The 27,340-nt window shown below is 38.8% G+C and overlaps 1 protein-coding gene and 2 long non-coding RNA genes across 3 annotated transcripts; 1 reads left to right on the top strand and 2 right to left on the bottom strand.

The window, feature by feature from the left end:
• The first annotated feature begins 1,344 nt into the window (after positions 1-1,344).
• On the top strand, positions 1,345-7,628 carry LOC144205499 (uncharacterized). Its single transcript, XR_013328112.1, has 2 exons — positions 1,345-1,507; positions 7,349-7,628. It is a non-coding gene; the product is annotated as an uncharacterized LOC144205499 (long non-coding RNA).
• LOC144205498 (uncharacterized) lies at positions 2,228-20,866 on the bottom strand. The gene is made up of 6 exons (XR_013328111.1): positions 20,722-20,866; positions 16,965-17,079; positions 10,292-10,431; positions 5,766-5,997; positions 2,895-2,977; positions 2,228-2,771 (listed from the first exon to the last, which is right to left on the bottom strand). It is a non-coding gene; the product is annotated as an uncharacterized LOC144205498 (long non-coding RNA).
• Positions 20,867-25,648: 4,782 nt separating this feature from the next.
• On the bottom strand, positions 25,649-27,062 carry LOC144205483 (dickkopf-related protein 1-like). Its single transcript, XM_077729882.1, has 4 exons — positions 26,787-27,062; positions 26,573-26,714; positions 26,377-26,493; positions 25,649-26,038 (listed from the first exon to the last, which is right to left on the bottom strand). The coding sequence occupies exons 1-4, from the start codon at positions 27,048-27,050 to the stop codon at positions 25,770-25,772; spliced, it is 792 nt and encodes a 263-aa protein (XP_077586008.1). The 5' UTR covers positions 27,051-27,062; the 3' UTR covers positions 25,649-25,769.
• Between the last annotated feature and the right edge of the window lie 278 nt (positions 27,063-27,340).

Here is a 27,340-nt window from a genome sequence, read left to right on the forward strand (position 1 = left end):
GGCTACACTTTCCTTTGTCATCATTGGAAGGTCATGACAACAAATAAATAGAAACAACTAAGGGAAAATGTTTCATACAACAGCGGGTTTCAAACTCCAGTCTTCCACATGGGAGTCATGTAAATTCTGGACCCCAAAATCAAACTCACTTTGAAGCTAATATTTCTACCCCATGCTCCACGCCGCCACCACCCCCGCAGGGGCCCTTGTTTTCTTTTTGTCCTAAAGAATTGGATTAAAATGATCCTTCTGTGCCCGTATCAGGATAATATCCCCCACATCGTGTCTCTTACTGGATTAAATGACGGGCAAAAAAAACAATCCTGTCCCAATGTTGATGTTCTTCTGAAAAGAAGCTTTAATCTAATGTTCCCAGAAAACAAGATTAATGTACAGTTTATATTTGTGGTTTAAAAATGATATTGTAATGTTTTAATATATTTCCTGCATTATATCAAAATCCACCAAGGACAAGGGACACTTTTTATATACTCTCTATCAAATTGGTCTGTTTTGAAGGCGAGTCATGTTGGAAAGATGTCCAATAGTGTGACTCTTTTTATCCTTCTACTGTGAATTTTAATGAGTTTATCACTACTAGGCATACAATCCATTTGAAGTGTGAGGGTTGTGATGAATGAACGCTGCCAACTTTGCACTACAACTGGTTTGGACGTCTAGCCCCATCAATGGGCACCATTGAGCTAACCCTTAGATGCACAAATGACTAGATCCCACACTCTTCCATAACTGGATCAAAAAATGACCACCCTTCATTTTCTAGAGAATACAACAGTAACCTTTAATATGTATTCATAAATTATGGCTGTGAGGAATAAATACTAGTTAAGAAGCGTTTTAAAATTTACTTTTTTTGTAAGTTTTCATCCATACTTTACATCAGGCATGCCAACTAGCGTTTTATGACAACATCCATAAATAGGAGAAAACACGTGTCCAAAATGCCTTATTAACTAATGAAGGAGGCGAAAAGCTGCAGAAAGCACTTAAAAATAAATATAAAAAAGTGAAATATTGCAAAAGAACAATAAGTAAATGAAATCAAAAACTGAGTAAAAAGTGGAGGAAAACTCATCAGAAATGGTGAAAAACTGAGCAGAAGGGGAAAAGCAGAAAAAAGACTGTGATCCTCAATTGCACAAACCACAAAGAAGGCCGCAGTACTCTTAAGTTTTCCCATTTTGAACCAAATGCAAAAATAACACAAGCATTTTGCCGTGTGTCACGATTTCCCAATGTTAAGCTCGATCCCTTTGTGGTGATATCGAGCAAAGAGCTTTGAACTATTCCCATCAGCCCATGTGGCAACAACACTGCCGCACACTCGCCATCTGCTGTAGGGTCATTTTGTTTGATTGCTGGATGTCGCTGTGAATGTTTATTAACATGCTCAGGTTTTTACTTTGAAGGTAAACACTCTGTAGGCTTTCCCAGTTTGGCACTTTGGTGCATTTTACAGCCGGCTAGGACCTTCTCCCTCCCACAGGTGAGTAGTATTTTTCATCTATCTGTGCTGTTTGAATTCCAACATGTCTGTAAATACTTGCATAATTTAATTGAGGAAATTAGGAAAAAACTGCAGAAATTAGACTTGATGAGAAATGGTTGTTGTGTTAATTCTTTGTCCTCTGTGAAGAGTGAATAATTTTAATGCAGATTATTCAGGAATTTTAAATTTGTTAGGCAAGCTATCTTGGTTTAAATTAGGGGAGTCAGAAGTATTGCAAAGCATGAAAGTAGATGTTTTATTATTCTGTTATCATTTGAGTGTGTTGCATAGTATTACCACTAAATATTGGCGGCTTTTATTTATCATATTTTATATTACACACTACCAGAAATTAGATTTTTCACTGGTCTTAATAGTGAAGGTGATAGAGGATGTTTTTAATTTTAAAAATGTGTCCCTTTATATAATATCGAAACGTGTCTTTTTTGAGTATTCATTATAAGTTCAAAATGCAAGTACATTATATTATGGCAATACTAGTTGGGCTGCATCACGGCGTTACATCGTCATCTCCTGGCCAAAGTAAGTACTCGTATGGAGTACTTTTTAAAACATGTTTTTAAGGGGTTTTTTTATATTTTATGTTAGGATTTAACAAATTTTTCTTGTATTTTTCCCAATTTAATTTTGATTTTCTCACATGTGATTATTCCTACATTTACTTTGCATCTAAGTATCCCTCCAGTGCTTCCTTTATATTTCTTTATTTGCAAATTCAGTGACTGCCATTGACAGTGATTGGCATTCAGTGATTTTATTTCATTGCTTTATTAACTCAGAGATTCAAAATTAATTTTTAAAATCTTACATTATATAATTTATCACAAAACGTTAAAGTTACCCTCCAAAAAATTCTGCCTCAACTCTATCCTCTTGAGAGGCAGAAGTCTTTAAATGCTCCCAATCAATGCTAAACTCACCAAAGCTTTCCCACAGGCTCCAACTTGCTGCAACCTACTAAAAATCCATTTCATAAACATTTGGTGTGTCCTCTTCAGGGCATGTAGAGGATTTTGAATTTTCCCACTGATCGATTTAACTCTTACCTTTTGGCAGTGCAGGCCCCCGGCTACAGATTAGGAATCGGCCCCCTCCATATGCACACATCATCGCTCGCTAATTAGATTTGCCTGCGGCGTGTGGCCTGGCCCGTCCTTGGTTACAGATCTGAAGAAAATTTCCAGTGCAAAGTATTGCAAACTTGTCATGTCACTGTCGGGGTGCCAACAGCAAAACAGCCCTGCAAAAATTCACAAGTGAAAATTCAATTAAAAAGTGTTAACTGGACCTCTCAAAAAAAGGAAAATATCTATGTAAACTATTTAATTTTCTCTGTCTGGCGTCCCGGCAGATGAGTGGTTACCTAATTAGTTCCGGAGTCGAGGGGTCGAGGTCAGTCTTCTCCAGGGGTCGACCATCAGGGCCTGCAAGGCCTTCCTTGCTAGCCTAAAAAAAATATATGAATCGCAGACTGATGTTAATTATATTTTGTCCAAGAATACTTATTACATAACTCCAAATTGTCCTTTTTCTTTCATTGATAAAAATTTGACCAAAAACTATCAAGTTAGGTATTTTCTATCAACATCAAAAGGAGCTTCTTGCAAAGTATTCAGTCCTTTAAAAATGGTGATATCTTTATAATTTTACTCTAACATTTCTAAAATAATAATTATACATTTTAATTATTTTATTTCTCTAGGCCATTTTTCCAACGTTTTTATTATTATAATCTTATTGTAATAATTAGAATAATTATTTTATTTAAGAATTTAAACAATACCCCAACTACTGTAAATTCATGAAATATTTTCAATCCAACCATTATAGTATTTTACAAACTTTTCTAAACCATATCATATTATGTTTTCGTTTTTACCTCAAAATGACCACAAGGTAGCGCTATTAATCAACAATATCAGTACCTGACGTAATGCAAAACTGCCTGAAAAGAGAATTTTAAAAATATGAAGAAAAAAATAAAAGAAATCTGGCAAAAAGCTGATCTAAAAATTTGCTGGAACACTCCCAGGCGTCATTACATATTTGTGTGAAATATATTGTGTGGCTTTATTAAACCACTAAATGGGGACATGCTGTAAGCGTTGATGCCGGTAATACTCATGGACCCCAAAAGTAGTCATAAATCATGTTAATGTATCATTTTATGATTTTGGTGCGACTCGGAGACTTGTGGGAAAACCTACGGGATATTACTTTAAATAATAAGTGTACTTTTTTTCCCTTTTTCTTTTCTTTTTTACTTTTGCTTCCTATTTTCCTGTCCTGCATGACTAGGTGATACAATATAATTCTGGTGCGCATGTTTTTACACTTTTTTGGTGCATATTTTATGCATTTTTACACATTTTCCTTATGGAGGACTGCTTAAACTGAGGGTACATTCAGGTCTGTCATTTTCTTAAAGGGCAACACTATGTTTTATTTAAAAAAAATATTAGTTTGAAAATGAACAGAACATTTAAACATAAATATTAAAAATATTAAGATTGAAAATAAAAAACAAAAACATTTTTAAAATGTCTAATTTCATGTTATTTACTTTTAGATAAAATCTAATATTAGCTCATAACAATGCAGAATTATTCAAATGAATACAAAATAAGCAAACTGGGATTTTTACATTGACAAAATTTCAAATATTTAGGCAAACAGTAAGCAATAGCAATAAATATTTCTGATGTTCTGGTGGAATTCAAAAACCAAATTTTTAACTTTTGTTATTCACTTCATGCTAATCGAATCTTGACTTTATAAAAATGTTTCAAAGCACTCCTACGCTGACAAGGCTAAGCAATATTTATAATGAATGAAAAGAATAATACACAAACTAGCAATTAATGAAAGCGTAAAACTGCAAAGTTATTATATTTCCAGCAAAATAATGCATTGCTTGTTACGGGAAAAAGTAATTATATTACAGTAATGCGTTCCACCCAACACTACTCTTGAGAAAGCGACAAAACATAAGGCTTAAGAGACAGACACAGCTATTTCAAAGGCATCCCGCCCAGAAAAGCGTCTGGCTCCCTTAATGAAAGCCTTGGCCTCACTCGTGCCTCGATGCGCCGTCGCATCTTATCTCGTGCAATTGCGCACCGGCATCTCCAATTAGAGCCGTAGTGGCGAGACGCTGTTCTGCTTTTCGCTCCTTGTTGCTTTTTACAAGGAAGCATCATCGGAGTTTCTCCCAAAAATGGGTGTCACGCTCCTACGTGTCCAGACTAGCCAGCGTTTCAGCGTCCGCAATGTCAACGGCGAATGTCGACGCAGTAGGCAGCCTTGTTAAAAAGCAATTAAGGCAAAATGATTTAAACGCCATGCGGTCTGGCCCGAGGTGCGCGCCTCGTTTTCTCCAAATGAGTATTTTACTCCCAAACCGCCATTGGTGCCAGTGTCGCTGAAACCGCGCGTTCCCACACCCGCCTCGTGCTTGAGTGGGTTAGGCGCTCATGCTCGCGTACCCACATGAGTAATTGGTGGCTTTGACTCCTTTTCAGAGGTATTAAAACAGTAGCTGGCTTAAATAAAACTGATATGCGCCCATACTTTATGGATACATATATTGAATGGAAATGTTGGACTAGTCTTGTACATTTGGGCAGGTCTTGGTTGGGAGTCTTGACCTGGTTTCAGACAGGTTGATTTGGATTGAAGGGCATATTGCACCTTTTGTTCTAGACTAAAGTATGTGGCGTGGACTTTTCAGGCTGTTTTGAGTACAAACCAGCAAAATTTGGTGCACAGCAAATACCCGGAAGGGTGGTCTCATCTTCCGGGCTGGTGCCAATTATTTTGGGTTAAGGGCCTTCGACGCAATAAGGCCATGTAAGCTTCCATTTTACATTAGCGTCATCATGTGTTATTCTCATTTGTGTAGATCAAAGCTCCCTTGGAACTAGGAGTATATAGTTTTTTTTTGGTCTGCCACTTTTCCCAAGTGCAAGCTCATCTCGTACGTAACGTGACAAGTTGCCTTTGAGATGGTCTAGCAGAGTTTCCAACCCTCGTTGTCTTTAAACAAAGATGTGTGCTTTGCTTCGGCAGGCACCGTTTTGTTGCTTGGCATCTCGTTAGTTTGCTCTATGTGTGTGTGTGTGTGTGTGTGTGTGTGTGTGTGTGTGTGTGTGTGTGTGTGTGTGTGTGTGTGTGTGTGTGTGTGTGTGTGTGTGTGTGTGTGTGTGTGTGTGAGAGAGTGTTCGAGTGTTGGTACCAGCCAGACGTCTTGGATGTGGTTTGGAACATCTGTGTGGTCCCCACTGCAGGAGAAGACAGACAGGGCAGCGACAGAGACCCGGGTGGGCAGCTAGGGAGGGGCGACCTTCGCACAGGGGACCCCAGGACTGCTTTGCGAGAGAAGCCCTCAGTTTTTCCATCACCGCTTGTCATGGCGGTGTTGCTTGAGCGCAGCCAGGGACGAGGTGGAGCCTACGTATCGGAATGCACTGGAGAAAAAGAGGGGGGGGGGGGGTACATCAGTCTGCTGGATGACTTATGAAGCCCGAACGTAGGGTCTGGCGCTTGGCACGGGGCGGGATAAAGGGGCGTAGCCAGGAGCCTGGGCCAAAACCGCAGGGCCGCCGAGTGCCTGCGTGTGGTGTTTATTTATGAGCCCGTTTAACCACGTCGCGGTCCCTGCGGTGCTCTGACACAAGATGACAGCAGCCAAAACGTCTTGCCCTTTCAATCTAGCATAATAGTGGCTAAAGCGCAGCGGAGACAGGCAGTGGGTTCGGCGCCTCGGTCGTGGGCCCGCTTCGCTAACATATCAGCGTACAAATCTATGCCCCATGCGAATGGCTTTTTAATATCTGTGTCTGTGGCGTCTGGGACACTTTGGGTTGCCACTGTATGACGCGCCGGGCCAAAAAGCAGCCATTTAATGTGACGTTTGGGATGTTTACTCCCCGTCACAGCCCGATTCTTAATTCCAAACCTGCAATTTGAATTCAAGAGTCGTTTTTTTTTTCTGCTTGTTATTTTTGGGCCTTGCACTCCAGACTTGGGGGCTTTTACACACGACCAAAAATGTGTTAAAACAGTCCTGTTTATGGGAGTCGTTTACATGAATGTCTGTTTTTAAAACGAAAACTCAAAAAGTCAGCCAAAATGGGATTGCGAGAACAGCATTTTTTCCCCCCAAAGTACAGTTGCTGCCTAGACTAGAAATGACTTCTTAGTGAGTTTTCTTAACCCTTGCCGCATGCAGTTTGGCAGGTAAAGTAAGTGCAAGAAAGACTTTGTTTTGAACAGTGAGGACAGATCATTTTGACTTTACAGGCTCATTTGTCACCATTAAAGCTGTTCCCGACACTGCCAATTAAATGATGTCTCTGTGAAGTCAAATTCCTTAATGATAATCCATAATGTCCACACAAATTAACTTACATTCCTTGTGTTAGTCCTAAATTACACTATCCCAAAATTTGCTATTCAAAACAATCCTAATTCCACTGTAGAACATTCCCATCTTCCATCTAGAAGACAAACAGTTAATCAGTTGCGTTCTTTCCTGCCCTGTTGAAGTTCTGCGGTAACTTAATAACATATGCGACTGTTATTGAGCAAATTATATGCAATATAAGAGAAAACATACTCTCGTATTAAAGTAGCTACATAAACACACCATCCATAGTCGCATACCATTTAACTAAGACGCCTCCTGTAAGGAAGGAGAAGATTAGCATCCTGGCCTAACCTCCTGTTTTTCCACACAGGGCATTAATATATTTCCACTGATGAACCCTTACACCTCAGGTGGGGGGGCTTCAAATCTGTCACTGTATCTCCCCCCAGGTCACCTGTTGCTAACGGCTCAAAGGATTGAGTGCAAGCTTGAAGCCCTCCGCAAACACACGAAAGCGTATTCACTGGGCCGTGTCGCTGGCACTCGTCTGGCTGTTTGTACTGCAATTTCCTCTCGGCTCTTATCCCTATTTTGTCCACTGTCGTTCCAGCGGGATTATGGGATGCTTTCATCATGGAGGAGCGACCACTACAGGAGGGGTAGGGAGTAAAAGCCTCGTCAGACTGTCTTTGTCATCAATTACAGTAATAAACACCATCTCATGTTAAACGTGCAAGACAATAATTATTTTCTAGCTCTCTAGACATGTAAACATTCACAAAGTAGTGTCTACTCCTATGTTCAACCTTGTAAGGGTTGCTGGAGCCTATCCCAGCTGACTTGGAGCAAAAGGCAGACTACACGATAGATTGGTCGCCAGTCAATCGTAGGGCACAGAGAGAGCTACAAGAGAGAACGACCATCCACACTCACAATCAACCCCGCGACTCTTTGCTTCTTATTTTTTGAATATACTGCGGCTAAGTAGTCTACACATCCCTGCTCAAATGCATTTTTGTTCTGTTTTAGAAAACAATTAAACCAAGATGAAATAAACCTCAATTGGGACATTTTTAATCAGTTTTCTAGATTGAAATGGTGTTGCACGACTGTGCATGCCCTTAAAGAAGTGTAGGTGAGATTTCTAGTACCAAACGGACACCATTCTTGAGACAATTTAAAGTCATTTGGCTTCTAACTTCAGCAATTCTATTTTATATGTTTTTTTTGGTAATTTAAATGATAACATTAACTGTAAATTTTCTTGGAAGTGTTCATAATTCCATTCACCTTGTGTAAGGTTCCAGTTTAATGGGACAAAAGTGCCCCAATGCCTGAATTAATGTTCATTCATCCCTCTAATTCAAAATAATTGGACGTGTAGCGCCTTCAATATATCATGTCTAACACAATGACAAAATCTACTGAAAATATGTCGAAAAGGGAGTGACGTTTTGCAGCCGGTCACCCAACGAGTCAGAAAAGTTAGACGACCTCAACATAAGTGTTGCCAATTGTTGGAGGCAAACAAAAGCTGTCATCGTGTAGAAAATATGCAGGTGACATCAGCACTTTCTTTATCTGGATCCGCGTACCCCAATGATTCACACACGACGGCGGCCAAAAATCGAAACCTCGTGTGCTCGGTTAACAGCGTGTTCGAGCCTGTGGTTTTGGGGGGCCGACCACACCGTTATTTTGTTTGTGGGTGCTTCTTTGCTATCAGCCACTTTACGCGTGGTATTTTGGAATGCCCATGAGCATTTAAATTGCTCCCAGTATAAGGCAATTTGCAATTTTATGAAGATGCATGAGGTGCAACTGAGAACTGATCCTTAAAAAGAGCCATTTTCTTATTTAGATCTGGGGCCAGAATACGGGTGCAGACGCCCAAACAGAGAGGTCCACTTAATAATAATAATAATAATAATAATTCATATTTACAATTAAAATTAGCAATGTTTCAGTCATTGTTTTTAAAAATGTTAACACTAATGAAATCAGTGGAATTGCTTCTGTATTTTACAATTAAATATAAAAATGTTTCATCATATTTTTGTGTTAAATTTCAATGACATTTATTAAATTCATTTATTTCCTGATAAATATGAATGAATTATTTAACAGTGACAAAATCATTTATGAATAAATTATGCATTTAAAATAACTATAATAAAATAGATTAGTATTCCTACATTACTTTCCAACTGTATGAATGAACAATTATAAATTGACTGTATTCCTCAATCATGTCACTTCTTGAAATATCAAGTAAAATCATTTAATAATAGCAATTAAATCAAATTGAATTGTTATTCATGATTTGCATTTGTTAATTTTACATTGTGAACACTTCTTTTTAGTATTTTTCCTCACCAAAAACATGAGTACCCAAATGTTATATTTAGACAAATGAACAATTATCCTATATTTCGTTACATAAAACACCATGAAACGATGCCATAATGAAACGATTCTTTCATGGTAAATAGAGCAAATTGCATTACGTCAACACTTCTACGCAAACAGTTCAAGACGGATGAACGATTTAATATTGACATGAAAGTCAATTGGCATCTTCAAAGAAACGTAGCAATCATGTCGAATGTCACATTTGCACGCTTAGATCAAACACTTTTGCCCAATTCAGAGGCCCACCAAAATACATGTTTGCGCATTTCCCTTTTTAGGAAGGAAGTGCATCATATTTATGTGACACACACACACACATAAATCAAGCCGTTAAAAGCCTCCATGCGAGGGTGACCCATTCAATCGCTCAATTGGAAGATTTATCACTGCCTGATTTCAACTGGCACGAATGGAAACGCTCAAAGTAGAAATCTCCCTACTTGACGGCAATAGACGTCCAATCTATTTTAACTGGAAGGGTCAATGAGTTAATAAGTAATGTTAAAACAGCTCATAAGTCTGTCAAGAATTCATCAATTTAGGGATAATTTAAGTGTCTCCCTGACACAAAAATGGCAACCAGTTATTTACACCTCCATCTCCACTTTTAGACATCTACACTTATGCAAGATATCTATAGTCCTACTGTCTGTCAAAGTTTCCAGCAGCCGCTGGTGTCGCCGACGGTGAGCGCAGATCTGGTAGTGATTACCGTAACGGAGACAGTAAATCATGACGCAGCATGAGATCAATTTGTGGTGCGGAATAAAATAGGGGGTGAAAGGGGGATGTCTGCATCTTGCCATGCATCGGAGCCATGATTAACTACGAAAAGAGTGGCAGCAAAATCAGGGACTCGGAACGATTTAAGGAGATGCCGAGCGACAATCCATGAAGTACATTAAATCCTGACATTAGTCCTTTATAGGCGTTTCTCTTAAATACTATGCATGTCTAAAGAATAAACTTTCAAGTCCTACCTTTCAAGTGTCACTGTAGGCCCAATTCCCGTCAGGGACGTTATCAATCAAGCTTCTGGTGAGCTTGGTGATGAGTTGATCATTTGATTCAGGTATGGTAGAGGAGGGATGGGAAAACAGACTGGATACGGCTTGGAGTCCTTGCAAAAAATAAACAAGGGACCAAATTAAACAGGGAGTAAAACATAAATCAACATGAAGTGACTAAAATATGCAAACATGCACCTATCCTTCCATGCCACCTACATTGCCTTTTAAAAACAATGACCACCAAAACATTAAGAACACACTAGCCAAAATGCAAGGCCAAAGTTTTGACTTCTTTGACCTTAGCCCCTTTGTCTTCTAATCATATGCCCGCCCTGCAAATGTGAGTTAAATAAGATATTCCTTCATCAGGTTATTGCAGAATTCATACTCTGACCTCTGTGACCGTTTGATATGAGAAGGATGTCCTGCAAATTTGATAACACTCCCTTTATTCTCTCTTGAGTCATCTTGAACGAAAACAGTCAAAGCATTCAATAAATGATAAAATAGAAATACATTTTTAAAAGCACATGACTAGCATGACTTTTTTTCCAATTTGAATGAACATTTTGAGCTCGCAAGACAAAAAAAAAGGGAAGTAATGACTAGGTCTGCTCAGGGCAGAGAAGGCGACATAGTGAAGAGGGGTGAAGTTTTTTTGGGGGGGTGGACGTCTCCACTCGTCTCCTGTTTGGCGTCTGTGATCCTCGGACCCTTCATGCAATCTCCCTTATTACAAGGCTTTTCCCGTTTGGCGGGGGCACTGCTGCTCGAAAAAAAAAAATGTAGCAATTACATTTAATTAGCCTACTGAGGGCCTATAGGGCGAGTCCGCCCCGTCCTGAAAAAACCTCAAGAGAAGTGCAGGCTCCAGGTAACGCGTCAGGGAAACATCAAAGGCCAGGCTGGAAATTACGGCGCCATTAGTGGAGTCGCCGCAGAAGCGTCAACGCCAAGAGAGCAAAACAGACAGCGCCTCTTTAAACGTTGCTTGTGTTGCACAGGAAGGTTGGAGATATTAACTCTTTCAGTGTCCAATCATCCCTCTGCTGTCAATTGGAATCAGTTTACAACTCAAATCCATTTGAACTAAGCCAACCTCCCTGCAAAAATGAATTGGACATCTTGATTGCAATTATTACCTGATCAAATCTGCCATTATGAAAAATGTGCTCGACCAATAGAGCCGATGCTTTAAAAAAAATATATATATTTTCGTATTTATAGTTTTTTATATATTATTTATATATTTTTATATATATTTATATATTTATATTTATAAGTATTTATATAACTTTAACAAAGACCTTTTTCATTTTTAGACGTTTTATTTTTTATTGTGTTAATGTATTATTATATTCAAATGTTACTTACTTACATCAATTTATTTATTTATTTTACAATTTAGCTACATTATATCGACAGCTTAGTGCCCTTGTATTTTTTCATTCGAAAAATATGTATAAAATGTGTCTCTGACTTTGAATAATCTTACAAATGAATTCACTAAGTACATATTTTTTTGTATTTATTCATTCAAACATCTCAGTTAAAATGTATTGAATCTTTTAAATGGGATTCGCTCAGTGGCGTCAATTTTTGTCTATACACACACACACGCAACATTTAAAAGAATTCTTGGAATTTTTGGGCGCTTAATTTACTGAGTCAGACGGCAAAATAGGTTGTTTTGCCTCTTGTTGGTGTAGCGACAGGAGACGCATTCTTCACAGGAAAACATGCTAGACAAGAACGAAAAGCCGGGGGAGAAAAGGCAGGAAATTACAGAGCAGTAAGGAGACATCATGAGGGGAGCGCCGGCTTGACCGTAACCCAAAAGGATGACAAGTCCACAGGGCACGTGTGTGATGATGTATGAGGCGGCGCCTGTATAAAAGGTGATGGATTTGGGGAGGGCGGTGCCAAAAATATACATCGGGTTTCTTGAGACTTTTATGGCCACTAAGGTCTAATGTTGTCTTTTTATTCTAAAATTTCCAAGAAGTTCCACATGGAAAGCACTTCCAATTTGGAGGTTTGTATCTGAATAATATGCATTGAATCAAAATGCACAACTTCGTGCTTAACTAAACATTTGAGACTCAAATAAAAAAAATCTAAATGTCTACTCAACTTTTGTTAATTGTGGTATTTTTTTCCCCTAAATTTCCTAAAGGTTTGTCTGGGAATGTTTGAAGACCTTACATTTTACAAACCTCTCCATTATGTTGATTTTCAGGTGTTTGTAACCACTAAATTCAGTGTGAATGAGGATTTTGTGCCTAAATTTCAAAGGAGTTCCCCTGTAAAGACTGCCAACATTTTCATTTAAGTCATTCTAAATGCCTTCAAATCAGAACATTGGGATTCCTGTTTATTTTTATACATAGCCTTGTAAGACTTTCCACCTGGAACGTGTTCAGAACCCTTAAAATTCTGAAAATTTTAAATATACATTGCTTCAAACACCAACAATTTAACTTCCAGTTCAAGTTAGTAAGCTTTTTTTTTAAGGGCCAGCAGCAGATGAACTTTAGTTAATTTCCCCCCCATTTCAAATGAATTTGGACATCTATCGCCATTCAATAGGAGCCTACACTCAATCAAATTCCATATTTAACTGGGGAAATCCTTCCTAAATTCCCAAGGAGTTCCACTGGGAACCTGTTCGGAACCCCTACAAATTCAGAAATGTATTCCCAGGCTTAAATCGCTTCAAAACAAAACAGTATACCCTATACTGGTCCCAGTGTTTCCGCCACTATGGTCGCCGTTGTCTTCTTGGCTCAGTGGTGCCAGTGCGTCTGCCGCAGCGCCTGTGAAGGCTAATGCGACACAGGCTCCAGGATCATATTTCAAACCCCCCCTCGTTCCCCTCCTTCACACATCTCCCCCTTCCTGTTTCCTTGCTTCCGAGAGAGCGTAGGAAATCCACATTGATCAATTCCCCCCAAAAAGTGCAGGTTTTGCATAGCCATTTCTTAAAGTTTAACGATCCATGAAAGTGTCCTTCTCAGTCCTTTATTGAAGCTCAAGAGTGAGAGTTTCTTTAAAGGAGGTGAAGGTGGGATTGGGGAAGGGGGGGGGGGGGATTTTACATCAAGTGTACATTAGGATCACACACACGGCGCCTTCTCTTTTTGTTTCTGACCTCCTTGTCATGTGGCCTCCATCAAAAGCAAGCAGGACCAGCCACAGTTGTTTCCATGTGCCAGCCGAGCAGGGAGGGGCAGCTGGTCACCGCAGAGCTAATCGTTATGTTGTTTCGACACATGTGAAAGCATCACAGAAGTAGGCGGGCTTTGTTTTTGCCTATTTCTGCAACGTGACGTATCTGACCCAAGATCTTCTGCGTGTCTCTTCTTTAGATTTACTACGAGTCATCATTTATAAGGGTGCAGATTTATGGGACGATAAGAGATGAAGATTTTTTGAGAAGAGTGGTTAGTGCGTCAGCCTCTCAGTTCTGTGGTCCTGGGTTCAAATCGAGCTCAGTCCAGATGTGAGGAGTTTGCATGTTCTCCACAGGCTTATGTGGGTTTTACCTGGGTACTCTGGTTTCCTACTATATTCCAAAGACATGCATAGTAGGCTGGTTGGACACTAAATTTCAACTGGTTGTCTTTTTGGCCAACATTTTAAATGTTTTTATTTGGATTTTGTTCTATTTTCATTTTATTTTGAACATATTGACCAACATTTTAAATCTAACAATTTTTAATGTACTTGTTTGTTTTTGTAATGTCAATTCAAGCATCAAACGGTTATTTTTTTCTTATTGTTATAAAAATACCAAAGCAGTATAGACGCCTTATAAAAAAGTGAGCCATATGTATGTAAATAACCTCATTCATGGGTGATGCACATTTTTCCCCTAATCTTCTTTTATTGTCTTGAAATGGTCATGTACAGCCTACCCAATATTTCTGAACGTAAAAAAACACAAACAAAAAAACTCAGCAGTGCACTTCAAATGAAAAATCACATCAAAAAATAAAAGCCATCCAGGCCTCTCTCATTAGAGTGCACGGTGGGAACTTCCTTCCTTAATAACTGGGATGCAGTTTGTGTCTGAGCGGCAGAAGAGGAACTCAAGCCTTTAATACAGCAGCTTCAATGGCACCACATCAGGAAAACGATGTCCCCTTAGATCCCATTAACAAAAATAATACTCACAAACTCCACTCTGTCTGCTAGGGCCAGTTATATTTGGTTGTCTTTGAAAAAGTCAGGGCCACATCTGTTGGATCCCGGCCATCCCAATAGCCATCATTGCAACTCCCGGCCTAAAGTGTTGTTGTTTCTTAATGCAAGGCATTTAAGGAGAGTTCAGAACTTCTACAAATACCCCCAGGCCACCTGCCACCTCACATTGAAAAAGAGGAAGGGGGTGCTACTCGTTGCTCAATGACCACTGAAGGAAGCTATTTTGTGAGTTGCTTCATATCCTGTCAGATAAGAGGTCACAAAGAGCCTTATTATCCCTCCTTCTGCTCCTGTTAGTTGATAAAGAGTCTTGTAATGTCAGGAAGGATGCGCATTCCTCAAAGTGTCTCCATCTCGGATGAGTAAGTGGAGTGACGGGAATGTCGGTTTTCAGGAAATCAGAGTGGGAAAAGAGAAGCCAATTCTGAGTTGGAAAGTGAAACTAGAAATTAGTTTGCCCTCAAAAAATGGTGAGAAAAATGCCAAAATAAATCATAGTTGAGGGATGAAACATATTGCAAAGAGGCATAGAACAGGTTTTGGGCATTGAATAACATCAACTCATTGGCAACCTTTGACAGTGCTGGATGTCCAATGTATTTTGACTGGCAGGAGGCGGGGGGAGATTAAGAAACGGCATTGAAAGATGAGAATTTCAGCCAATCCTCCCACTTTAAATACATTAGATCATTCTCATTGGCTGGGAAAGTGTTAACTTATATCCTTCCATTAATGGAAGATAGAAGAGGATACATGAGGGAAAAAAAAACTCACTATTGGTACCCTAATTCCATAGGTAGAAATGGAAAATCAAGTGTAACTATGAAGGGACAAAAAAACAAAGACACTCCCAATCAAAACAAACATAAGAAATTACTCCTCTATCAACGCCCCAATTCCTAATGTGAAAAAAGTATAAGAGGAATGTTTATAAGGGAAAGAAACAAAGTCGCCATCAACGGGTGCTTAAATGGAAAATGGTCAAACTATCAATGAACCGATTCCTTGGGTGCATAATGGAAAACAAGATGGTTGATAAAAGAGGGGGAAAAAATAACAAAAGCACTCATCATCTTACTGACAGTAATAGTTCAATCAGTACGTGATTGGATACACAAAGAAGGTCCAATATATCATAATAATGTGTCTTGACTAGTATCAGAAGTCAAAAGTGAACTAAAATAACACCGTAAAGTAGGTAGTTTTATTTCAGACTTTTAGAACCATTATATTCAGGTCAAATGCTAAGCACTATGTCGTCTACGCTGTCCTTTTAGTTTTCATCCAAGTTATTTCTTGTGGGAGTGACATTCAATGACTCATGACGGCCATAAAATTATCCATGTCGCAAGGGTTGTTCTGGCTGGCTTGCCAATATCGTCTTGACACATTCTGCAAAACACTGAGCGCTGTTGCGAACGCACGCCTTTGCAAAATTGGAGTCTGAAACTCAGGATACTGAACTGTATCATGGGAATTGTGCATGATATATGGAAAAATTAATCATAAAACTTTTACAACACCTGTCATATGACTGCAGTACCACATTATTTCTTATATAATTATTATAATTTTTTAAAATTAAATGGATGACTGTTTTTGCTTTTTTAATTTCGCCCTGTGGGAAAAAAGCGGTTCCAAAACAACCTGAGCACGCCAAGAGAATGATGCATGCTCGTGATTACATTACAGGAGCTACGTTTTGGTAAATTACGGACACAACAACAAGAAGAAAAAAAAAAGATGTTTCAAATGTTCCCTTGTGGCAACACTTGGACGTCTTTGCACTCAATTACCCCCCCCCCCCCCCCCCCCCCCCTCCAAAAATAAAAATGGGCTGCGGGCCTCAAACCATTGCTACACAGGCGTTAATTGCTCTGGAGAGTTTGGGAATGCGGGTTTTGCGGATAGCCTTGTTTGGAAAAGGACTAGAAGCACCTGTATGGATTTTTTTAAAGTAATTTTAGAAATACATTTTTGTGGTATTTTTTAATAGTTAAAAATAAACTAATAAAAATGAGGTCAATGTCTTGATTTGCAATTTGAGTCATAATTTTGGGGTTCTTCCCTGCAATTGACACTGCTGGAATTTCTTTGATTTTTTTTTTTTGCTTCCAAAGCTAACTAATAAGGTTTCTGCAAACTGATTTTGATTTTATCACTTGGGGAATGAAAAAAATAAAAATACGGCCTTCCTTTGGCAAATTAAATAATCGAAAATAATCAGCAGGAAAATAATGGTTTGTTTATGTTGCTTCTCTGCCATCTTCTGGTGGCCATGTGCAAATAAAACTGTTTCCATGCCTGAATTTTGCAGTAAAGTACGGATTGCCAAACCATTACACACCCTTAATTTATAGACATTTAATATACTTCAAATTTAGGTTGTTGTCTTACTGTATTAAACTTAAATTGTTACATTGAATTGATTACTCACCAAAAAGTACAATGTCAATGTAGCGGAAGGAGGGATTATTGTCTTTTTTTGTTCTGCTTCCTCACCCATTGGGTTCCATCTGAAACTGTCTCCAGATGCTTTTGATTCTTTATCTCTGCAAAGTCGAAAAAAAAAGAAAGAGTGAGTGGGTAAAGTCTTGATTTGTTCCATCCTCGTGCGAGTAAAACCACAGCCTTGCTCATTAGATTCACAATCCATAACATTTTACTACCGCCTGCAATTTATTTCCATTTTATTTGCACTATTTTCAATTTGTCAACACGCGCTCGTTGCGACGCTGACTCGGCAGAAAACCAAAATCAACTGCCGTGCGGCTATAAGGCTAATCGCCGACCCCCCCTTTGGCTGCAATCAAAATGGCTGACATCTTTGCGGCCAAGAGACGAGGCTGCAAGAAACCGCGCGCAACGTCTGCGGGAATGACGAGAAGAAGCCGAGCTGTAAAAACATCTTTTCTAAGACTACCGATAATATTGAAGTGGTGTTAGTGTGACCGTCCCCATTACCAAATGGCTTTAACCTTGTCCAATAGCCCATCTGTCCGACAAATGCTTCCATATGGGCACAAAGAAAGGCCGGTGTTCCCCTTTCATCTCAGAGACATAATCGATGAGTGATAAGGCCCGTGTCCGCCGGGCTAAAGCTCTAGTTTTGAAGATATTTTAAGCGCAGATTAGACGAGATCGAGTGGGGTTATGTCGGATCTAAGCGACTCCACACGTGCCGAGGAGCCCGAGATGCTCGGTGAAGCTCCTATCGGTTCTACGGATCGCTTCCTGGCGATTTAGCTATGCTCATTTTATAAGAAAAGAATGCTTATCAGGCTTGTACAGAGTCAACGGAGCCCAACAAGGCTAATTTGCGCCATGTGGTCGTTTCATATGGGATGACGAATCCCTTTGCCAAAGCAAACAAAGACGGAAAACTGCTTGTGTATTTGTTGCGCATTTATTCAATATTCATTTTGCACTATAAAAGAAGACTACGCACATCAAGTTTATGATAGAAAAGTGGCTGCTGTGGTTACGGTGAAAAGAAAATGGAGAAATAGTAAAACGTTGACTCTTAAAATGACAACAAACTACCATAAAAAGGATTATATTTGTTGTTTTAATAGCAACCAACTGTATAAAGATTAATAGCTGTATTTTTTCACAAGTCACAGAATGATGAATCAAGTTATTCTTCCCTTTTGTATCATCATTTTCATGTCAATTGTAATTTTTATACTGACTTTTTATACTCTTTACTTAGATCTAATACATTTGGATTGGGGCAAGCGATCAACCTAGTAGATTTAAGATATAATATTTAGATTTTGTTTATAAATGGTTCAAAAGAACTGGGTTAAAACCCCTTAATATAAAGTTTCCTATACATCTAAAACAATGTTTATTTTAGCTTTTTTTTATATGTGTATTTTTAGATTTTACAAAGTGATTTTTAAACTAAAAACAGAAAAAATGATTAAAAATTACAATTATTGATTTAAAGGGGGCAAAAATCAGGAAATTTAATATACATATCTATACTTGTCATTTTAATTTGATCCTAAAACAGAAAGTCAGCACTCATGATTTACTTTTCCGGGCCACACAAAATGATGCGGCGGGCCAGATTTGGCCCCCGGGCCGCCACTTTGACACATGTGATCAAGACATCCAAGATGTATTGAATTTTAGTAAACTAATGCTTTGAAATTTTGCACACAAAATATTCGATTTATTTTCTCAACTTACGTTAAGCAGAGTTTTCAAGTGATTTACATTAGGAGTAAAATAATAATGACAATAAACATAGAAACACCATCACACATGTATGCTAGAATGTTTCTATTGATGTCTGGAAATACTATGCATCAACGATCAACATATAATCATCTCTTCAAGCTAATTCAGCAGAATCTATCGAGTTGGACAGTGTTTATCATTTAATGCCTGTGATGTCATTTAGTCATAAATCAAGTAATTTCCCCATGTTATTGTTTAACTCTTTGCTTTTCAAGACACGTTTTAGATTTATCCGTCTTTGTGCGGCTGTGGACGATGTTTCCCACCCACGTCGAAGGAGGAACACACACAGAGCGCCAAACCTCAGAGGCTTTTTTCCCTGCTTTTGTGGTAAAGGGTGCATCCAATCAGGGACGGCCTTCAAAAATAGATTTAAAGGAAATAGACTTTTGAATCAATAGTCATTTGAAATGATTAACTCTGCTACTTTACAATTTTAATGGTTGACTGCATCGATGATTCCAATTTATCCATTTTTTTCATCCGTTTAAAAAGACATTACAAAATATTAGTGTTTTTCTTGTAGTTTTAAATTAATGTACAACTGTTCTCTTTCCGGAGTGAAAAATTAAGATTTTTTTAATCAAACAAAGGGTATTTGACTGTCTATTTTAAAATAGGTGTTTAAAATCAACACAAAAATAACAACATTTTGTAAATGGAAATGTACGACCACCTTTGCAATTCAGTAGCTTATTCTTAATTAAATTATTAATTCATTCATTTATTAACATTTTAATTTTAACCAAATGCCGCTGCAATGTAGATTCTTTTTCTTTAAGTATACATTAAAAGTGTTAGGGGAGTTTTTAAGTACATTCATACTTTCATTTTCCAGCCTGCATTAGGTTTTCTGATGCTTTTCATGATTCCCTAAAATATCTACCTTGACCTGCTCAACAAATGCCTTTTACTACTGTTCATTTGTATTTACAATGCGACCTTTAAAGTCACTGGCTCTTAACAGCGGGGTCTCACAAGAAAAACAAAAGAAAAAATCCCAACATTATACCATTAAAGAGATGTGAACTTGACCATTGATGACATTTGCATAGAGTGGGAGTTTCCTTTTCTCACCTCATTTAGGTGTTCCTCAGATGTCGGTGTGAACAAATCAACATTTAGATAGTGTACTAATGCACCTCTGAAGATAAACCACTTTTGATATGACCCCCCGCCACTTGCCAGACAATCCCAAAGCCATTTGCCCCCCTCCGGGGGAGATCAAAGAGGTGGACCACCTCCTTGTCATTCTCCCGGTCGGTGACTACACCTTTGCAAAAGAGATGAGATTGACGGCCATTTTCCTTTGGTGGGTTTAAAGTGTTTTGGAAAGGCGGGATGAGGCAAAAAGCTGACAATAAAGGTGAAAAGGGAGTAGAGGCCAAATGAGGGAGGGTGGCAAGTGGCCCAAAACAACTATAGGGAGTAGAACAATGGGTGCATCGATTATTTGCGATGGCTAAAATCACTTTGGATTGCATTTTCAGGCCATTGACGGGAATAGATGTCCAATAAAGTGATGTCGGATTGTGATTCAAATGTGAATTGAACAGAGTAAATAGCTCCAAGATGTCCAAATCCATTTAAACTAGGGGAATAGGAAATATAAAGTTATTTTTCTCTCTCAGTTCAAACTGATTGGACTTATATTGCCATCAATGGCAGCCAGTGAGTTAAAAGATCAGCACATACTAAAACTGCAGATTTATACATTGCAATCAAATGAGGTAACAATATATGCATATTTCATTGCATTTACTTCAACTGTAAAGTTTTGCTTAGTGTATTAGGTTACTGAATCAAGAAGGAATGAAAATGTGTAAATTTGTTGGCCTGGATTTTGCAGAGTGGTCAATGTGTAGTATGATCCAAACATGGGGAAATAAGTGGAGGCTGCATAACAAAAACTTTAGTGACTTTGAAATCAAGTAAAGAAATCAAACCTGATGTGGAGAAATGAGGATCACTGGACATTGGCATTACAATGCAGATCATCCGGTGAGGAATAACAAGCATGCAGGCTTGGAATAGACAGAAATGTTTGACTAGACAATCAGAAACACCTGGGTTTTGCAAGAGGCAGGAAGCAGGAAATGCACTAGGGGCGGGGAAATATTAAAGGTGAACTCATTGGACAATCACATGGACACCTCACACAGAGGAAAATAACTTAATAAAAGCAATCCTTGACTGTGTTGATGGCAATGAGAAGTTTGAACTAAAATGTATCACAATTTTAAAAGGAGAAAAAAAAATGGGTGAAACATGTATCAAATTAACATTTAAAAAATAAATCAACTTGATAAAAATATTTAAAATCAATGCATTTACATCTAAAACAAGAACAATTGTAAATTTTCTTTTTTAAATGTCAATACTTATCCTTTAAAAATTATATGTATGTATGTATGTATATATATATATATATATATATATATATATATATATATATATATATATATATATATATATATATATATATATATATATATATATATATATATATATATATATATATATATATATATATATATATATACAGTGATAATTTTACAATTGGCACACTGCGAGTCCCAGGGATTCGCTTGTCTGAAAACTGTGCGTCCCAGGAAACTTGTCACGAGTCCCAACATACTACGGATGCAAATAAAACATAAACAACGATATATAAACATTCAGATTTAATTTATTTATTATATGGTTTAGGGTTAGGGTTTATTTATCATTGTACTAGTCTTTCAGCTCGTAGATCCTCCTCTCTTTGCAGCCAAAAGTCTTTTGAAATGTGCGTATTTTTCCTTGCTTCCCCCGTTTTGCTTCATGATCATCGATCGAATCTTCTGCAGTTCTTTTCTTACTAGGTGTATTTTTAACTGCGAAATAACTATCCAGACTGTTTTGCTTTTTCTGAAACATTTTTTATCTTTCTTACACTATTACGAAACTCTTGCTATCGCTTTCTCTCCTTCGTCTGCTAGTGTCTGCTAGTCTCGCGAGAATTATTTCGCAAAGATTATGTGGAATAAATTGGTTTGCTATCGGATATATGTGTTTTCGTTTTTTTTTTTGATAAAAATTTCTTTGCGTCCGAAAAAAGCACATTACTTGAAATTGTGCGTCTGGAAGAAAAGCTGTGCGTATCAGACGCAGGACGCAGAGGTAACGAGAACACTGTATATATATATATATATATATATATATATATATATATATATATATATATATATATATATATATATATATATATATATATATATATATATATATATATATATATATATATATATATATATATATATATATATATATATATATATATATATATATATATATATATATATATATATATATATATATATATATATATATATATATATATATATATATATATATATATATATATATATATATATATATATATATATATATATATATATATATATATATATATATATATATATATATATATATAGGGGGGGGGGCTTCTAATTCAAACAGCTGATCCTATGTTATATAATCCTGTGTATAACAGTGTTGCCTTCCTTTTCCAGCATTGATTTGAAAAATGAGTAAATGATATGTGTCAAGCAGCTTTGCGCAATGCGGTTGCGGCCCAAGTAGACTTTACACAGCAGCCGGGAGCCCGGCCAGCTCTGGCCCCTGTCCGAGCTCTCACTAGAATGATCCCCCTCCTTCCAGTTGGATCTTTGCTCTGCCTGGTAAATGTGCATACTCCATGCCTGTCTGATGTTTTTATTAGAATACTTTGGAACAAACAACTCGCATATTGTTGGTGGGAAGATGCAACCCTTACGAGTGGGCGCGGTACAGAATAGGAATGAATAAATAATGATACAATTACATTGTCATATAAAATAAATGATTTTTCAAAAAAGCCTTTCCCTCTTGGAAAGAATGGAAATTTGATTAAGTCATTCAATGTTACATCAGATCATTTTAACTCAATGTGCTGTCATGTTTCAGTATTATTGACGGTGAAATCCAATTGAGTACCTGGAGAAAACCCACACAAGTCTGGGTAGAACATACAAACTCCACACAATGAGGCTCAAACTAGATTCGAACCCACGACCCTAGAACAGTAAGGTCAACACACTAACCACTTGTCCACCAGGCCAAATAAAATAAATATGTTCGAATAAATACAAAAAACAAAAACAAAAATGTAAGAACAGATTTAATGATTTATCTAATTACCCATTCATGTACAGTATATTTAATGTTAGACAAATTTGGTCCGTCTGGGTCTGTAGACTCAATTTTAAGATGTACATCAAACTTTTAATACTGTTGACAGCTATTCCAGGCACTCCAGCAGGAGTGAAGAGTTATTGTTAGAAAAAAAATTGGCTGCGGTGTAAACAGGAGCGCTGTGGAATTTTATTGCCCAATTAAGTGTTATCGCACTGTAGTATACACCAGACAGGTCCTAATCATCCTAAGCCAATAAAATGCATGATTAGGGGCGGTTGACGGGTTTTATGTAGGATAATTGTGGGAATTCTGCGTGCTATTGAGCTCTAATCTGGAGAACTTGGAATTACTCACAAAATCGTCTGTGTGTCAGTTGATGGGAATGATGCTCCAATCATTTTCTGCCATTGACACATATTTGCTGCCAACCCTTCCATTTCATATAAATTGGCCGTCTATTTCCATCAAAGGGAGCTTCAACCTTGAGCAAATGGGCAAGCAGAGACAAGCTTGCGTGCTTGCCTCTTATTGTTCTCGTTGCCCCTCCCGATTAATGCAACATCTCTCATACACACACACTCTTTTACACACACACACACACAACATGCCTGTGGCTTGTGCTTGTCTGAGGTTAGTTAATGATGACACACTCGCATACACAGATCCCAGGACCCTCACAAAAAGGATTGCATGCCATATTGTAGTGCTGACAATGCGCAACATTATTTACAGTCATTGACGGCAACAGACGACCAAACCATTTGGACTGAGAGCAGCTGGCACCATTGTTTTTCTCTCTTTTCCCCCATTTTCCCTCACCTAAGGAATTGTAGTCCCGATTATTTTATTTTTTCCCTCATCTTAGTTTCCCTTTCTAATGTAGGGGTGCCCAACTCTGGCCTTCAAGGGCCCCTATCCAGTTTATTCTCCTCTACTTACAACTAAATCAAACAATCAACTCATTTGCAAGCTGTCCATAAGCTTGATCACCATCCTGATGATTTGATTCAGGTGTGCTGGTGGAGGGAAACATGGAAAACAGACTGGATAAGAGCCCACAAGGCCTACAATCTAAGGCATTAGGTACTAATAGTTTTTTTTTCCTGATTCACCCACTTTGTAGATTCCACGCTTGACTAGTATTTATCTCTCTTCTGATCACGTGACATGAAAATGCAGCAATTTGGCAGCTAACGTGTCATCTAAACAGCTCTAATTACAGATACCAAGGTGTATTTGGGCAGTTAGCACAAAATCATTGGCGGGCTAGGAAAGACTGGAAAATACTGGTGCTGGGAAGCAAATAACACCAAAACACGTAAACGACAATTTGCTGCATCTTCTAATTACAAACTAGCCAGAGACACCAAAGTCTTGCTCTCACCAAGAATCAGACCATACTTTGTTATTACTTCTCTACTCTTAGCATTTGATATGTCAGCACCCTGTCTTGTTTTTAATGTTCATCTAATGACATGCTGCCCCCCCCCCCCTTCCATAGCAGGATGTGGCACGCCGGCTGGGGGTGCTCCAGTAATGCCTCATTAAAAGTTGCATTTTTTGCTCTGTGTGTGCATATCACAGTCATTTGCGGGTAATGAGTTGGTGCAGCACACACAGCCAAAGTATTCCAACCATTCGCTGGCTCGCAAGATTTGGGGAGAAATGGCGCGACGCCTTTAACAACAACATCCATTGGTAATTGTTCCACAATCCCCCCCCCAAAAAGTTGGCACCTTCAACTGCTTTAATAAATAGGTCAGCAACAAGAGTGTTGATCAAGAGTAGTGTTTAATAAAACCTTCACATTCTCTATAGAACATTTTCTTTTGTAACAATATGTAACATATTTACACTGCTCGCACAATACTGCTGTTGATTCCAATGCTCAATTAAGTGCCACCCCCAAACAACTAGTATTTACAAACAGGGGTGAGAAATCATTTTTTTTATACATTGCTGGATTTGTGTTTGGATGGTGGGAACAAATTCTGAGCATGAAATGTGAAACTCCATTGAAAATGTTGGAAAAAAATGTTTCAAACCCCCCCCTAAAATGTAGAATAAGCAGGGATGGAAGCTTTTTCCACAAGTTGGTCGGAGCCAAAAAGTTTGTTATTTTTATAGTGTGACTGCAAGAATAAATAAAGGGGACCAGGCTGGGGAAGTAAATATGCACCATTAGAATATGAATGTGTAAATTTTAAGGGTTTTTTTTTTTGCTTTGAAATTCAGCTGCAAGAAAGTATTAAATTCCCCAGAAATGCATTGCAAAATCCAGGTAATTAGGAAGAAGCAATCAAGTCCTTAGACGATGATGCAATCAAATTTTCCAGTGCTCAATTATGTAGGACAACATTTTTCATAACCAAATGTTTTTGCAGCTGCATTTTGATGATTTAGAGTTAATAAAATCAATTTTGTGGTACAGATTTACTAATAAACATGGGAATTTTCTCATTCATTATCTTAATTTCAGCATGGCAAATTGTTTTTGGTTCCCCTGCCTTCATTTACAAAACAGTAATTTACTGCAATAATCAAGGTTTCAAGTTCCATAAAAACAGAAACAAAAAACAGCCCTGCCACGACCCACTGTCCACAGACACCACCCCCAACCGCAACCCCCCCCCCCCCCCCCCTCCCCTTGTCCGTTCGCAGGCAATGTGATCAGTCCATCATCTCCGCAGGTGTATCACTTTTCCCAGGAAGCATGTACGGGCTTCCTGGCGCTGCATAGGCAGGAAACAGAGTCTTGGGTGTCGGCACGCGTACCTCAGCGTCTCTGACAGGTGTGCAGGTTGCGGGCGGACGCCTTGGCGGCGGCGCGGCGCTTCCGCTGGCCCCGCTCGGGTCGGCACGCCAGGCCGTCGCCACAGTCGCAGCGTTGGAAGAGCTCCAGGCCGTGAGTGCCTTTGCGGCGGTGGCGCGTGCACACCTGGCCCTCGCTCAGCACTGGCTTGCAGATGCGCGACCAGAAGTGGCGGGCGCAGCAAAGACCCTCCCGACAGTCCGACGAACGCAGGCATGTGTCGCCTTCTTGACCTAGGAAGGAGAAACGACAAACATTAGAGGAATTAATTTGGAATTGGAATTTTTTTTGCCAAAAAATGTGGAAAATCTGCATTGATCATTCATGGCATTAGACGTCAAACCCACTTGGAGAGGGAAGGGTGGTAGCAAAGGGAGAAATCAAGTTAAAATGGATTGGACATCCATTAGCAATAAAGGAATAAGTGGGAAGGTGCATCTTGGCCAGAGGAAGAACTTTTTTTAAACTCATTATTCATTCTTTTGTTGCCAACCCTCCCACTTCAAATGAAATGGACATCCACCACCCTCAATGGTAGCCATAAAGTAAAAATTGAAAACTTGTTGCTTACCTTTTACAGTGTGTGCTTGAAGTGAAGTGACTGTCCTCTTAAGCTCCATTGTGTTGTTCTTGTGCAAATGCCAAGCCTTAACATCCAGGGTATCTACCTCATTAGTCAGACATACACCTGTGGAAAATGTTTTAATATATAAATATTTTGCAACAGCACGTCTACATATGTCTGCTTTCCCTCTTTTGTTTTTTACCGTTGCTGCAGCGACTTCCGGCGCAACACATGGCGTCCCTCCCGCATCGTTTACGGTTTTTGCGGCACGCCAGGCAAACACCTCGGACATCATTGCAGAATTCTTCCCCGCCACATTCATCATCGTCAGCACAGACGTTCATCTTTGGATGCAAATGAGTTTTAAAACAAACATAATCATGTGTAAAACTCAATCAATAAAAATAAAAGTCTACCTGCAAGGTGTCTTGCACCGACGCTCTATGTCCCGCACTCCCCGCTTGTGGGGTGTGCGGACTTGGGCTGACCGGTTCCAAGTTTTTAATGGAGTTGGAGGTAAGTAGAACCGGACCGGCATGAACGTATCCGAGCAAGGAGAGCATTACCGGGAGGAAGCGGCGCGTCAACATCTTTAAATCCGCTGGTAAGTGACGTTTCTGCGTGTGGAGCGCGTGTCTTGCGTGGGACGTCTGCAGTGTCGCCTCCAATGTGCGCTCCATGCTTTTATAGGCGACGACCTGTTGCTATGCCCGCCCCCTCCAGTCAGACAACAAAGCCCCCCCTTCGTTACCCTACTCCACCCCTCACACACATAAAGAAAGATGGAAACAAAAAAGGGGGCAACGCTCAAATCTGTTTACACGCAAGTTTGTTTGGTCAGTGATAATGACCTGTTAAGTCTGTCTGGGGAGGGGGAAGGGGGAGAGGGGGCTGCAGGATTGAAGATGTTGACTTTTCAAAGTAGAAAGCACATGTAAGTTTGACATAAACTTAAAATTATTACTATTAT

The sequence above is a fragment of the Stigmatopora nigra genome, chromosome 12 (assembly GCF_051989575.1).
Source record: "Stigmatopora nigra isolate UIUO_SnigA chromosome 12, RoL_Snig_1.1, whole genome shotgun sequence".
In the NCBI taxonomy this organism is placed as follows: Eukaryota; Metazoa; Chordata; class Actinopteri; order Syngnathiformes; family Syngnathidae; genus Stigmatopora; species Stigmatopora nigra.

Bases quoted from the DNA above. Each gene is read 5' to 3' on its own strand.
- LOC144205483 (XM_077729882.1), bottom strand. From the start codon at position 27,050: ATGGAGCGCACATTGGAGGCGACACTGCAGACGTCCCACGCAAGACAC. The intron at 26,494-26,572 runs GTAAAAAACAAA...CATTTTCCACAG, and splicing joins CGGAAGTCGCTGCAGCAACG to GTGTATGTCTGACTAATGAG. The intron at 26,039-26,376 runs GTAAGCAACAAG...TCTCCTTCCTAG, and splicing joins TCAAGCACACACTGTAAAAG to GTCAAGAAGGCGACACATGC.